Genomic DNA, 15,862 nt, shown 5'->3' with positions numbered 1-15,862 from the left:
TGCAAAATTTTGTGGCTGTAGCTACAATGCACACACACCTTTATATATTAGATCTATATATACAGGTGCTTCTCATTAAATTAGAATATCAGAAAGTTAATTTATTTTAGTTCTTTCTTTAGAAAAATTGAAACTGATATATTTTATACACTGCGTGTAGAATTATTAGGCAAGTTGTATTTTAGAGGATTATTTTTATTATTGATCAACAATAATGTTCTCAATCAACCCAAAAGACTCGTAAATATCAAAACTTAATATTTTTGGAAGTTGTAGTGTTTTTTTTTTTTTTTAGATTTGGTTATCTTAGGAGGATATCTGTTTGTGCAGGTAACTATTACTGTGCAGAATTATGAGGCAACTTAATAAAAACCAAATATATTAACATCTCACTTGTTTATTTTCACCAGGTAAACCAATATAACTGCACAAAATATAGAAATAAACATTTCTGACATGCAAAGACAAAATCCCCCCAAAATTAGTGACCAATATAGCCACCTTTCTTTATGTTGAAACTCAGCAGCCTTCCATCCATAGATTCTGTCAGTTGCTTGATCTGTTTACGACCAACATTGCGTGCACCAGCCACCACAGCCTCCCAGACACTGTTCCAAGAGGTGTACTGTTTTCCCTCCCTGTAGATCTCACATTTTATGAGGGACCACAGGTTCTCTATGGGGTTCAGATCAGGTGAACAATGAGGCCATGCCATGATTTTTTCTTCTTTGAGACCTTTACTGGCCAGTCACGCTGTGGAGTAGTTGGAGGCATGTGATGGAGCATTGTCCTGCATGAAAATCATGTTTTTCTTGAACGATACCGACTTCTTCCTGTACCGCTGCAAGAAGTTGTCTTCCAGAAACTGGCAGTAGGTCTGGGAGTTGATCTTCACTCCATCCTCAACCCGAAAAGGTCCCACAAGTTCATCTTTGATGATACCAGCCCATACCAGTACCCCACCTCCACCTTGCTGGCGTCTGAGTCGGAGTGGAGCTCTCTGTCCTTTACTGATCCAGACTCTGGCCCATCCATCTGGTCCATCAAGAGTCACTCTCGTTTCATCAGTCCGTAAAACGTTTGAAAAGTCAGTCTTAAGATATTTCTTGGCCCAGTCTTGATGTTTTATGTTTCTTGTTCAAATGTGGTCGTTTTTCAGCCTTCCTTACCTTGGCCATGTCCCTGAGTATCGCACACCTCGTGCTTTTTGATACTCCAGTAACGTTGCAGCTCTGAAATATGGCAAAACTGGTGGCAAATGGCATCTTGGCAGTTTCACGCTTGATTTTCCTCAATTCATGGGCAGTTATTTTGCTCCTTTTTTGCCCAACACGCTTCTTGCGACCCTGTTGGTTATTGGCCATGAAAAGCTTGATTGTTCGGTGATCAAGCTTCAAAAGTTTGGCAATTTCAAGACTGCTGCATCCCTCTGCAAGACATCTCACAATTTTGGACTTTGGACTCAAATCTCTCTTCTGACCCATTTTGCCAAAGGAAAGGAAAGGAAGTTGCCTAATAATTAAGCAAACCTTATACAGGGTGTTGATGTCATTAGACAACACCCCTCCTCATTACAGAGACGCAAATTGCCTGATTTACTTAATTGGTAGTTGGCTCTCAAGCCTGAACAGCTTGGAGTAGGACTACATGTATAAAAAGTATCATGTGATCAAAAATACAACTTGCCTAATAATTCTGCACGCAGTGTAGAGTCATTACAAACAGTGATCTATTTTAAGTGTTTGTTTATGCTAGTGTTGATGATTTTGGCTTACAGCCAGTGAAAACCCAAAAATCATTATCTCAGTAAATTCGAATACTTTATAACACCAGCTTGAAAAATGATTGCATTGCTGAGGCATTATGGAAGCCCAGGTTGCTTTGATAGCAGCCTTCAGCTTGTCTGCATTGTTTGATCTGGTGTCTCTCATCTTCCTCTTGACAATATCCCATAGATTCTCTATGGGGCTAAGGTCAGGTGAGTTTGCTGGCCAATCAAGCACAGTGATACTGTTGTTTTAAAACCAGGTATTGGTAATTTCCTGCTAGATGGCTGCGCTGACTTTGGTCTTGATTAAACACAGTAGACCTACACCAGCAGATGACATGGCTCCCGAAACCATCACTGATTGTGGAAACTTCACACTAGACCTCAATCACCTTGGATTGTAGCCTCTCCAGTCTCCACTCTTCCTCCAGACTCTGGGACCTTGATTTCCAAATGAAATGCAAAATTTACTTTCATCTGAAAACAACTCCTTGGCCCACTGAGCAACAGTCCAGTTCTTTTTCTCCTTGGCCCAGGTAAGACGCTTCTGGCGTTGTCTTTTGGTCATGAATGGCTTGACCCAAGGAATGCGATACTTATAGTCTATGTCCTGGATACGTCTGTGTGTGGTGGTTCTTTAAGCAATGACTCCAGCAGCAGTCTACTCCTTGTGAATCTCGCGAAAATTGTTGAATGACCCTTTTTTAACAATCCTTTCAAGACTGCGGTTATCCCGGTTGGCTGTGCACCTTTTTCTACCACACTTTTTCCTTCCACTCAACTTTCCATTAATATGCTTGGATACAGCACTGTGAACAGCCAGCTTCTTTAGCAATGACCTTTTGTGGCTTACCCTCCTAGTGGAGTGTGTCAGTGACTGCCTTCTGGACATCTGTCAAGTCAGCAGTCTTCCCCAAGATTGTGGAGCCTACTGAAACAGGCTATGGTACCTTTTTAGATACTTAGGAAGCCTTTGCAGGTGTTTTTTGTTAATTACCGTATTCTAATTTACTGAGATAATGACTTTTGGGTTTTCATTGGCTGTTAGCCATAATTATCAACATTAACAGAAATAATCACTTTACTTAGATCACTCTGTTTGTAATGACTCTATATAATATGAGTTTCACTTTTTGTATTAAATAACTGAAATAAATTAACTTTTTGATAATCTACTTTAGTGAGAAGCACCTGTATAGCTCAAATATACTTGTGCCATATAGTACTGTGCACCCAATGCAATGTAAATATAGCTTATACAGTGTAACAACTCTGCTGGCATCACGGCATGGCCTCTCATCTCTCACACTATCTTGCCCACTGCTCCAGGTCATGTTGTGGTTACTGTTTCTTGCCAGCTCCATATTCTGTGCCTCTGCTCTCTGCATGCTTCCTGGCTGTGTGCATAGGGGGACAGCACCTGAACTCTCTGGTTCTTTTAGGAATCAGGTGCACCTGTCTAATCTGTTCCTGACCAATTACCAAGAGGCCTCCAGTATTTAGTGCAGCTCCACCCAGTGGACTGGGCCTGTGCAATGTGTTAACTCAGTTTGTGTTTTGCTTCTGAGCTGCCAGGCCTTGCTCTGTGTCTTGCCTTCTCTGAAGGCTGTTCTCCTTGCTTTGCCTTGTATCTTGTTTGTCTGCCCTCCAGGAGGCTGTATATCCTGGTCCCTGTGTCTTTGTTCTTGTACCTTGTCTTGTTCCATTACCTTGTCTGAACTTTGTCCTATCTCTGTTTCCTTGTCTGTGGTTTCTTTCCCTGCAGTGCCTCTCTGCTCTGCTCTCTGCTCTGCGCTCTGCGACCTTGCTTTGCTCTTGGCTCTGTGCCTTTGCTTCGCACTTGGCTCTGCACTCTGTGCCTTCACTCTGCTCTTGGCTCTGCACTCTGTGCCTTCACTCCGCTCTTGGCTCTGCACTTTGTGGTTCTACCCTTGTCTCTCTTGCAGCTTTTACCTCTGCTCCGCACTCCTGCGGTTCTGCTCCATTATACTCTGCTCCTCTCCTGTTGCTGCAGTAATCTCTTGCTGCAGCTCCTCTCCGCATTCCTTGCGGTTCCGCTCTGCTTAGCTTCTGTTGCTGCGCTATCTCTTGCTGCTCTACCGCTCCCATCCGCACCCTTGCGGTTCTCCTCCTGTGTGAACAGGTCCCAACCTGTTCCTTCATACTGTACGTCATTCCTTCCTGCTTGTTTCCTTACCTTCACCTCCTGTGTGAACAGGTCCCTACCTGTTCCTTCATACATCATATCCGTACCTGCACCTCCTGTGTGAACAGGTCCTTACCTGTTCCTTCATACACCACACCAACATGCCCTGTGTCTCTGCCGTGCCTGCCAGCCCTGTGTCTCTGCCGTGCCTGCCAGCCCTGTGTCTGTGCGTGCCTGCCAGCCCTGTGTCTCTGCCAGCTGTGTCTCAGCCGTGCCAGCCTACTCGTCTGAGTTTCATCCGTGCTCTTCTGCCAGTCCTACCTGATGCCCGCACCAATCCTGGTGTTTCTGTTTTCCAAGTGGGATCAGCAGCCACAGCCAGACACCACCCTGGAGTAGCACCTGGCAGCTGCCTGCCGCACAAGCCTGACCTCCTCATCAGAGGCTCCAGTGAAGACCAAGGCAGCTGTCATAGTCACGCCCCTTCCAGGGTATGTAAAGGCACAGATGATTGGCCTCGGGGAGACCAAAACATCCAACACCGCGGAGACACCATCACGTGTTTCTCAACGCAGTGATCCAGAACACTGCCCCATCCCTTATGGGAAATATGCAAACGCACGTAGGATAGCTGCGGAGACACCATCACGTGTTTCTCAACGCAAGCAGTGAATAGCCAGACCTTTCCCCGGGAAGGAACAACCACGGGAAGGGCAGCATCCAATAAAGGAAAACATCCAATACAGGAAAACCACCTATGCCAAGCATGGTATCCATCCACAGACAGCTGTTTCGGGGTGTTTGCCCCTCATCACGATGAGGGGCAAACACCCCGAAACAGCTGTCTGTGGATGGATACCATGCTTGGCATAGGTGGTTTTCCTGTATTGGATGTTTTCCTTTATTGGATGCTGCCCTTCCCGTGGTTGTTCCTTCCAGGGTAGTCTGGTTCGTGGCACAGTGGGGCCACAAAACCCCCAAGCTCACGCCCACCAGTCAGGGCCCCCCGAGCTCACACCCACCAGTCAGGACGTGAGCGTGACATACAGTGGCATGTAAAAGTTTTTAAAAAATTGCAGAAAGGAGCTAATCAAATCACGTATATGTATCAACAGTTTGTGTCAATATATTAAATGCTAAATCTAAGTAGGATAATATATATCAACTGTAATATAATCACATAAAATTAATGTTTTCTTAAAGCATTTGGTATACATTGTTCCCTGGCACATTGTTGTCTTCTCATTTGGTCATGTTCACAATAACCGTAATTTTGACCAGGGTTGTGCAAACTTTTACATGCCGCTGTAGGTTGAGCTCGATGGACTTCTGTCTACCTTTAACCTTTAAAACTATGCAACAACCGTGGCGGAGCCTGATCAACAGAACTGTCCTGAAGCGCACAAGGTCTGTTTTGTGCTTGCAAGTGTATATGGCCATCATATCCAACTGCATTATTAGCAAATGCCACAATTTTTTGCTGATGGATTCACACTGAATTCAAGAGGAAATATGTAATTTGATACATCCGGGGATAAAGTGGGGCTCCATAGACTTCTGTGGGTGTGCTGGATTACAGCTTGGTCGATCTTGTGCATGAGGCCTTGGTTCTCACTTGTGCCGAGGTCCCAGGACAACTGATGTGCTTGTACCTTGGTATTTACATCTTGCTTGTTGGTGTAAGAACATGTATATTAAATATTGGGATGTATAAGCCTTGATATTGTGATTGTCGGCATTACCTCGGAATCACGTGACAGCAGATTCACTGGTTATGTAGTGTTTTCCTTATTCCTCTGTGTGACAGCTTGCCCGGAGCATGCTAGACTGTAAGCCACTTACTCCTGATCCCGCATGATTTATGCGAGGAGAATTGAACTGTTCATCAAGAAAGAAATCTTTACATACAACTTTAATCCGTCTAATCCTCTAACCAAGAAAATCTGCGTAACAAATCTCTTGTATGCGAACCTTAAATAATGGGATGCATTAACTGCAGGCTGGTGAAGGGTGGTTAAGGGTTATTCACATGCGGCAGATTTCTTGCAGTCATTTCTGATTGCAGAAATACATGTCCATGATGCAGAAGCGGCCCCCGTCATATGAACTGGATTTTTAGCATACTTATTGTGACACTCCCATGGGAAGTATTGTGGAGTCTCCATTTTAATCTGTATTCAATTTGTTTCAAAAATATTTTCACACAGCCGGACAGCCATCTTTAATTTATAATCTCAGAATAACCCCCTTAATGTTCTGGGCCTAAATATAAACACCGCAAAATGGAACTAGAATTATATTTGTTTTTCTGCTATCTTTTAGGATCAGAAATGGATCCTGACAGTCTGTGCCTTGAATCACTAACGATAGATCCTAATAAGCTGCATTTAAAGTGAGTATGGCTTTTATTTGATTTTTTTTTTTTTTAAATTCACTTGCTGTAATAATAGAACTGATTTTTACACACACACAAAAAAAAATCTTGGACATAACGTGGGAAAGTTCTTTCAAAGGGGGTCTTCTCTTTTGGGCTGACTTAGTCTCCAGTGCCTGCTTTTGTCATTGGTATGTTCTGGGACTTTGACTTTTACTATAAGGGCTCATTCCCACTTGAGATCCATTTAGTCGAGAGCAATCCTATAAAAAATTGGATTGCACTTGCCCTAATGTTTCTGTATGGTGCAGCTCACATCTACCGATTCGGCATGCGAAAACAATCGCAGCATGCTGCAATAGCACCCGAGAATCGGATCGCGCGCCCCCTTATAATTCTATGGGTGTGTGTGAAACATCGCGCTGCACTCAGATATCACCCGAGTGCAGTGCGAAACCCGCCGGCAGCAGAGGAGATGGAGAAATGACTTTCTCCGTCTCCTCCACAGCAGTGCTGCGATTCTCTCATGTGAGAGGATCGGAGCACTGACAATCGGGTCACGGTCACAGCAGAGATGGAGCCGAGGGTCCTTAGCATATCACATCTGATGCTCTCACATGAGAGAATCATCAGATGCCATATGCTAATGGGAACCCAGCCTAAGTAGCACTCTGTAAGTAATGTATTGGTATTTACTCAGCATTACCCCTTGTGGGATCATTATTATGTCTGTGCTTTATACATACTGTAGATACCTTTTTGGTGCTTTTTGTGACGCAGTGTTACCATTAGGCCGGCGTCACACTTGCAAAAACTCGCACGAGTCTCGCATCAATACCCGGCACTTCCGCCGGCACTCGGCACCGGAGTGTTCGGCCTCTTGTATTTTTATGCAGCTGAGCGCTCCGGTCCGAGTGCCGGCGGCAGTGCCGGGTATTGAGTCGAGAAAATCGTGCGAGTTTCTCGCAAGTGTGACCCCAGCCTTAGGGTATGTTTCCACGTTCAGTTTTGCTTCAGGCTTTGGTCAGGATTTTATGCAGGTAAAATCCTGACCAAAACTGCACCTGAGGTCACTGGCAGGTCACCTGCGGTGTACCTGCGTGTTTTGCTCATAGTAGCAACATGCTGCGTTTCGAAAAAACGCACCACGCATGCGTTTTCGCGGCAAAAACGCATGCGTTTTTTAACGCATAGTGGAGTCTGGATTTCATGAAATCCTATCCACTATGCTGTAACATCTGGACGCTGCGTTTTTGACGCTGCGGAAAAACGCAGCGTCAAAAACGCAGCGTTTCCTGAACGTGGAAACATACCCTTAGTGTGAAATTCATGCTTATTTTTTTTATATATGCAGCAGGCACCTTATTGTGATTGTTCCCAGTTTCTGATATTTCAATTTAGATCTGTCGACCTTTGGCACCTGATGTAGTCATCAGCCAATTTGCTGTTTGTTATGTTCTTTAATGTCTATTGTATGTTATACATTATTTTTATCATTTGTACTAAAAATTGTTAGATTTTGAAGCATTCTAAAACTCAAAATATCCTCCTTTGAAATGGTTGTACTTTTAGCATAACAAAATATTTGATCAAAATTAATATATTACAAGTATTACTCACTCACCATATTGTATACATGTTATGATCTCACCTGGAGAGGTGGGTTCTCTAAGCTAGGGCGGAGCGAGCAGCACGGACCGGAGGCAACAGTGCAGTGGAGCTGGTCCACTTAATGGTCTCACTTGTATCAGCTCAATCTAAGAGGACAGGGCATGTGGATGGGCAAGCCAAGCAGGTAGCACGGATAGGGGGAGGTCCCCAGATGCTTTCCCCCGATACATTGTCGGAGGTTTGTTTCCCTAATCGTCGGTCAATGTCTCTGCTCTCCTGCTCAATCTATGGAAGTGCATGTCTGCACAGAGATCACCCACACCCAGGACCTGTCTGCAAGTCGGAAGCTTGTTCAAGCCTGTACCGCAGTCTGTTTATTGGGTTATCATAGAAATCCGGCATGGACATCTGGAAAGGACAGCATCTATTGGAAAGGAACCAAGCCTGGTACTTGTGTTAGAACAGCAGGCGGGTAACAGTACACCTTTCCATTTTAAGCATGAACTATCCTGAGCAAAATTGGAACATTAATATACTTTTAAGAGACTCAGCATTTCTCTTATCTGTCTTCGGGATGTACTGTTTCCAGTCTATCAAGTAGAAGAGATTCCCATGAACCTTCTTAAAGTTCAGTATTTGGTTGACATCATATGTCAGAACGTGCACCAAAACTCATCTCACTGCTAGTGTGTCAGGACATATGGCCTTCATGGACATCTGCCTGGATCCACAGACCTGGTGGAAAGAATATTTTGGAGAAGAAACCGCAGGGAGAATTTTTAGACTGAAGAATTTTGTGAAATGACTGCTTCACCTAAGACAATAGAGGTATCCACTTCTAGGAAGAATGGCTTGTTAACATCAGTGTGGCGTGAGTATTGGTTTCTAAAAAGATTAGGATGTTATCCGGACAAAGGCATACTGATACAGGTCATCACAAATTATTTTATTATCGAAAAGCAGGAACACAGTTGGTGCATTGCATAATGTGAAAGGCATAATGAGAATGTACAATATAGGTGTAGAACACCGTCTCCCTTTTGTCACTCCTTACCGACATATGACATGCTGTGACTGCAACTGAACCTGTGCAAGTCCCCTAAGCAGACTACAAAATACAGTAAAAATAAATAAATCTGAACCCCTCCTCCCTTTTTCTTTTCCCATATTAAAAATAAAAGCGTTTTAAAAAATACACATGGGATCACGATGTACATAGATGTCTGATCTATGAAAATATAAAATTAGATAACCCAATCAGTAAACGACGTAATGAAAAAAAAAAAAATGGCCAGAATTGCTGTTTTTCAGCCACCCCAATAGCTGAAAAAATGCAATGGGAAGCAAGCAAAGGCAATGCATCTACCCAAAAATTATATCAATGAAAACATCAGCTCAGGGTGCTAAAAATATTCCCCTAACACAGCTCTGTCTACCAAAAAATTAAACTGTTTTGGGTCTCTAATGATGGTGACACAAGCGGAGGCTCTGCCGACATTTTGTGAAAGCCCAGAGCCCCCACACTTACATGGCTTATTATGCGGTGGACTCCGGGAAAAATGGCTGCCAGGGGCGGCGCATGCGCAGATGGAGATCTCAAATCAACAATTTGCCAAAAGGCAACTAATCCCTAACTAACGACTTAACATATACAGTGGGGCAAAAAAGTATTTAGTCAGTCAGCAATAGTGCAAGTTCCACCACTTAAAAAGATGAGAGGCGTCTGTAATTTACATCATAGGTAGACCTCAACTATGGGAGACAAACTGAGAAAAAAAAATCCAGAAAATCACATTGCCTGTTTTTTTATCATTTTATTTGCATTTTATGGTGGAAAATAAGTATTTGGTCAGAAACAAAATTTCATCTCAATACTTTGTAATATATCCTTTGTTGGCAATGACAGAGGTCAAACGTTTTCTGTAAGTCTTCACAAGGTTGCCACACACTGTTGTTGGTATGTTGGCCCATTCCTCCATGCAGATCTCCTCTAGAGCAGTGATGTTTTTGGCTTTTCGCTTGGCAACACGGACTTTCAACTCCCTCCAAAGGTTTTCTATAGGGTTGAGATCTGGAGACTGGCTAGGCCACTCCAGGACCTTGAAATGCTTCTTACGAAGCCACTCCTTCGTTGCCCTGTTGGTGTGCTTTGGATCATTGTCATGTTGAAAGACCCAGCCACGTTTCATCTTCAATGCCCTTGCTGATGGAAGGAGGTTTGCACTCAAAATCTCACGATACATGGCCCCATTCATTCTTTCATGTACCCGGATCAGTCGTCCTGGCCCCTTTGAAGAGAAACAGCCCCAAAGCATGATGTTTCCACCATCATGCTTTACAGTAGGTATGGTGTTTGATGGATGCAACTCAGTATTCTTTTTCCTCCAAACACGACAAGTTGTGTTTCTACCAAACAGTTCCAGTTTGGTTTCATCAGACCATAGGACATTCTCCCAAAACTCCTCTGGATCATCCAAATGCTCTCTAGCAAACTTCAGACGGGCCCGGACATGTACTGGCTTAAGCAGTGGGACACGTCTGGCACTGCAGGATCTGAGTCCATGGTGGTGTAGTGTGTTACTTATGGTAGGCCTTGTTACATTGGTCCCAGCTCTCTGCAGTTCATTCACTAGGTCCCCCCGCGTGGTTCTGGGATTTTTGCTCACCGTTCTTGTGATCATTCTGACCCCACGGGGTGGGATTTTGCGTGGAGCCCCAGATCGAGGGAGATTATCAGTGGTCTTGTATGTCTTCCATTTTCTAATTATTGCTCCCACTGTTGATTTCTTCACTCCAAGCTGGTTGGCTATTGCAGATTCAGTCTTCCCAGCCTGGTGCAGGGCTACAATTTTGTTTCTGGTGTCCTTTGACAGCTCTTTGGTCTTCACCATAGTGGAGTTTGGAGTCAGACTGTTTAAGGGTGTGCACAGGTGTCTTTTTATACTGATAACAAGTTTAAACAGGTGCCATTACTACAGGTAATGAGTGGAGGAAAGAGGAGACTCTTAAAGAAGAAGTTACAGGTCTGTGAGAGCCAGAAATCTTGATTGTTTGTTTCTGACCAAATACTTATTTTCCACCATAAAATGCAAATAAAATGATAAAAAAACAGACAATGTGATTTTCTGGATTTTTTTTTCTCAGTTTGTCTCCCATAGTTGAGGTCTACCTATGATGTAAATTACAGACGCCTCTCATCTTTTTAAGTGGTGGAACTTGCACTATTGCTGACTGACTAAATACTTTTTTGCCCCACTGTAACTTGTAATTGAACTACTAAAGGAACTTGTAAGGTTAAAAATGCACTAATTAGCTTGGTAGTAAGAGAACACTAATACCTTGTGTTGGTGCCGAGATAGATCTCTATCTGCATATGCGCCGTCCCTGGCAGCCATTTTTCCGAAGTCCACCACATAGTAAACGATGTAAGTTCGGGGGCTCTGGGCTTTCACAAAATGTCGGCAGAGCCCCCACAGCACTGAACACCCACAGCGGCGCGCCACACATCTGAACACCCCCTCATCCCAGCCTGTGGCAACGTTTCACCCTTGCTTCTACCAGCAGCGACCCTGGGAATCTTGCCACACTGCGGGGTATATCCATACTATAAGATGCACCCCCATTTTCCCCCCAAATTTGAGGGGAAAAAAGTGTCTTATAATCTGAAAAATACGGTATGTAATCACCTACCAACCAGCAAAAATTTCAGCTCTCACAGACCTAATCATTTTTCTTTAAGAATCCCTCCTACTCTGCACTCATTACCTGTATTAATTGCATCGGTTTGAACTTGTTACCTGTATAACAGACACCTGTCCACAGACTCAGTCACTCTCCAAACTCTCCACCATGGCCAAGACCAAAGAGCGGTCTAAGCACATCAGGGACAAAATTGTAGACCTGCACAAGACTGGGATGGGTTACAGGACAATAGAAAAGCAGCTTGGTGAGAAGGCAACAACTGTTGGCACAATTATTAGAAAATGTAAGAAACACAAGGTGACTGTCAATCATTTATGTAAAAGTCATACAATGTGATTTTCTGTTTTTTTATTTTTAGAATCTGTCTCTCACAGGTGAAGTGTACCTACTATAAAAATGACAGACCTCTCCATTCTTTGTAGGTTGTAAAACTTGCTATATCGGCAGTGTATCAAATACTTATTTCCCCCCTGTATGTACATTGACCTAGCCATTTGGGTATATATTCACAAACTGCAGATTTTTGTTGCAGATGCTTTATCTGAGTGAGTTGTTACAGAAGAATGGGGCAGTTGCAGAGCTTTCTGCAACAGATTTAGCAGCGCAAATATACAACGTTGGGGTATGTGCACACATTAAGTACTTGCTGCAGACATTTTTGACTCAAAAACGTTTCTCGACAGGAACAACGCTGCATGAGTTTTTGTTGCCGGTTTTAATATTTTTTTTTTTCCTCTTTCATTAGAAAGTGTATAAAAAGGGTGTAAAAGCGCTGCTTCAAGTCTGCAAAGGAAAAAAAAAAAAAGCAACATGTGCATGAGATTTCAGAAAACGTATTCACTTTGCCTGGACAGTAAAATGTTGTGCTTTTCGTAGCAAAAAAAAAAAAAAAAAAGCATGACGTGTGAACCCTTAGGGTCCTTTCCCTTAAGTCAAATACTTAATTTACAGTTGCAGGTTTACTTTTGTGAAACCCAGTAGCTGCTGCATTATGAATGAAATTTAATGACATTTTTTGCACATTCTATATAAAATCTAGGCTGCGTAAATTGACTGTGACTTTCCTAGTAAAAGTGACTTCTGTCGGTCCACACTTGAAGACGCCGTTTGTTTCGGCATGAGAGTCACATGAAACAGAGATGGTAATGGACTGAATAGTGAGAGACAACTGGGTCACAAGTACACTTATATGGATGAAAGTATTGTGTTCCCTTCATTACACCTTCAGGAGCTTTTATGGCTCCCCTTTCTCAAGTCGTTGACATTAATATGGAGTTGGTCTTCCCTTTCTTGTTATATCCGCTTACTCTCTTTTGAGGAATGCTTTCTGCAATATTCTTTAGTGTCTTTAGCAATTTGGGCCAATTCTAGGTCTGGTTATTAAGGGTTAAAGTAATATGGACAGTTAACTGATGTGTTTCCATGGGCAGTAGGAGAATTCTGAAAGGACAAAACTGTATAAAATGCGATGGATATGTTTCATACTTTGTAACATCTATTGTCCCCTGGAAAACCTGATGAGATCATTGATCTTCAGTTATAGTTTCCTTTGAGATATATAATTAGCCAGACAAATGTATAGCTACAATGCTGGTTGTTTTGTGAGTTCCCAGCACTGTGGATATAACCCGGACATGATAGATCTCATGCATGACCTGCACAACGCTGTGGAATGTATTTTTGTGTAAGAAGTGTAATAACCGAGGCGTATGATTAGTGGCTCAGCCTTTGTGCTATTCCTATTCAGTTCCCTATTAGTGAGTTCATGTAGGGAACAAATGATGGGCGATCACAAGGAGAGGCTTACAAGTGGCAGAGTTTAGCTGGCGTTTAACGAGGAATCTGGGACAATTTGCCATACACAGTACCTGCTGCTGATGAATATGGTCTTTGTATTCCTCCAGCTCTTATGAGATACGGTTGTGTGAAAAAGTATATCCCCCTTTCTGATTTCATTTTCTTTTGCATGTTTGTCAGACTGAAATGTTTGGAGATTTGAAACGAGTTTAAATATTAAAAAGATAACACAAGTAATCACAAAATGTAGTTTATAAATGAAGGTCTTTATTATTAAGGGAGAAAGAAATCCAAACCAACAAGGTCCTGTGTGAAAAAGTGATTTCCCCCTAAACCTAATAACTGGTTGGGCCACCCTTAGCAGCAACAACTGCAATCAAGTGTTTTCAACAACTGGCAATGAGTCTTATACAACACTCTGGAGGAATTTTGACTCGCTCATCTTTGTAGAATTTTTGTAATTCAGCCACATTGAAGAGTTTCCGGACAAGAACCTCCTTCTAAAGGTTATGCCACAGCATCAATCAGATTAAGGTCAGAGCTTTGACTAGGCCACTCCAAAGTCTTAAATTTGTTTTTCTTAAGCCATTCAGAGGTGGACTTGCTGGTGTGTTCTGTATCATTGTCCTGCTGCATAACCCAAGTGCACTTCAGCTTGAGGTCACAAACACATGGCCGGACATTCTCCTTCAGGATTTTTTTTGTAGACAGCAGAATTTATGGTTCCATTTATAACAGCAAGTCTTCCAGGTCCTGAAGCAGCAAAACAGCCCCAGACCATCGCACTACCACCACCATATTTTACTGTTGGTATGATGTTCCTTTTTTGAAATGCTCTGTTATTTCTACTCCAGATGTAATGGGACATACACCTTCCAATAGTTCAACTTTTGTCTCATCAGTCCACATAGTATTTTCTCAAAAGTCTTGGGGATCATCAAGATGTTTTCTGGCAAAACTGAGAGGCGCCTTTATGTTCTTATTGCTCCGCAGTGGTTTTCGTCATGGATCTCTGCCATGCAGGTCATTTTTGCCCAGTTTTTTTTTCTCTGTCCCCCATGACGGCACCACGGAGAGAGGGGATCCGCCCATCAAGGACAGGAAACCTACAGATAAAAAGGCGGTACCTCTCTCCCGCATCAGTTTGGTTTCCTGTCCTTGACGGGACCTGCAGCAGATCTTACCTCAGATCGTCGTTGGATTCCGGGGCCAGTCAGACCAGTTCAGGCAGCGGGGGTTCCCTGCCTCGGCTAGGCTGGGCCACCCGAAGCGCCACCGCTGGGATCAGTAGGTCTCTAGGGTGAGCGGGGGACCGCAGCAGCAGCGCTGCGGCTCCTAGAGGAATCCTCACTTGGTGGGGATTCCACATGGCACACCCGCGCGAATTCCACTGTGAGGGGTCCCTCCATAGGTGGAGCACGGCGCGGCAAATGCGCGCTCGAACGGCGCATCAGGAGACACCAGCGGCGTGTTGCCGGACTTCCTGGTTGGTAATGCGCACGCGCGGGTGCCGCAATGACTTCTTGTCGGTACAGGGCATTCTGGGCGGCGCAGGGCTTGCTGGGACAATGCGGGGCATGCTGGGATTCGCGCATGCGCACTGCTAAGTGTCGGGGAGCGCGCGGAAATCGGAATATTTAAATAAAGCTGACTCCCTGGCTAGTTGCGCTAATGGAGTACAGCCAGCGTTCCCCAGCAGCTATGAGTGACCCCGAATTGCAGGGCTCACCAGCGCAACAAACGCAGGCACCGCAGCAGCAGCAGAAACGCCGACAGCAGGGGCAAGGGACCTCTCATGTCCAGCGGCGTGGAGCTGGAGCACGGTCTGGATCTCAGCACAGCAAAAATTCTAGTGCTGCATCCGGATCAAAGGAGCACCAGACAGTTGATACGGACCATCCACAGCCGGTACTGAGGGTACACCAGGTGGTGAGTGATCTCCGTGAATGCTCCGGCTAATAGAGCCTACCTTTCTCTTGCTTGTTTTAGGGAAGGAAGAGCGCAGGGAAGTCCAAACACAGGATCTGCGCACTTTGTAAAGAAGATTTACCGGCCTCATGGGAAAAAAGATTATGTAAATCCTGTATGGAGGAGACTCTCTGTGAAGGGCTTCCGGGGTTCGCCACAGAACTCAAAACACTAATTAAAACTCAGGTGGAAGATACCTTTAAGTCTCTCCAGGAGGGTAAAATACGTAAAAAAATTAAACAAAAAACCCCTATCTCTGATTCTAGTGACTCGGATAGCGGGGAGATTAGTTCAAATTCCTCCGATTCTTCATCATCCTCTTCTCAGGGAGGTCATAGTTGCTTCCCATTAGAAGAAACGGACTCCCTAATTAAAGCGGTCAGAAGTACCATGGGTCTTGCTGAATCCCACACTAAAAAAACAGTCCAAGATATCATGTTCGGTGGACTGGAGCAGAAAAAAAGAAGGGTGTTTCCCCTTAATGATAAAATACAAG

At 43.9% G+C, this 15,862-nt stretch overlaps 1 protein-coding gene across 2 annotated transcripts in view; it reads left to right on the top strand.

Moving 5' to 3' along the window:
- Positions 1 to 15,862, top strand: part of INPP5K (inositol polyphosphate-5-phosphatase K) — an 89,411-nt gene that overhangs the window by 26,132 nt on the left and 47,417 nt on the right. For both annotated transcript variants that reach the window (XM_077294457.1, XM_077294456.1), the window contains exon 2: positions 6,237 to 6,306. In XM_077294457.1, coding sequence (XP_077150572.1) covers positions 6,245 to 6,306 — 62 coding nt within the window. In that variant the 5' untranslated portion in view covers positions 6,237 to 6,244. The remainder of the gene's footprint in view (positions 1 to 6,236; positions 6,307 to 15,862) is intronic.

Source organism: Ranitomeya variabilis, chromosome 3 (genome assembly GCF_051348905.1).
Source record: "Ranitomeya variabilis isolate aRanVar5 chromosome 3, aRanVar5.hap1, whole genome shotgun sequence".
Taxonomy (NCBI): domain Eukaryota; kingdom Metazoa; phylum Chordata; class Amphibia; order Anura; family Dendrobatidae; genus Ranitomeya; species Ranitomeya variabilis.
The sequence above is the reverse complement of the archived record's forward strand: the minus strand, read 5'-3'. Positions and strand labels throughout refer to the sequence as shown.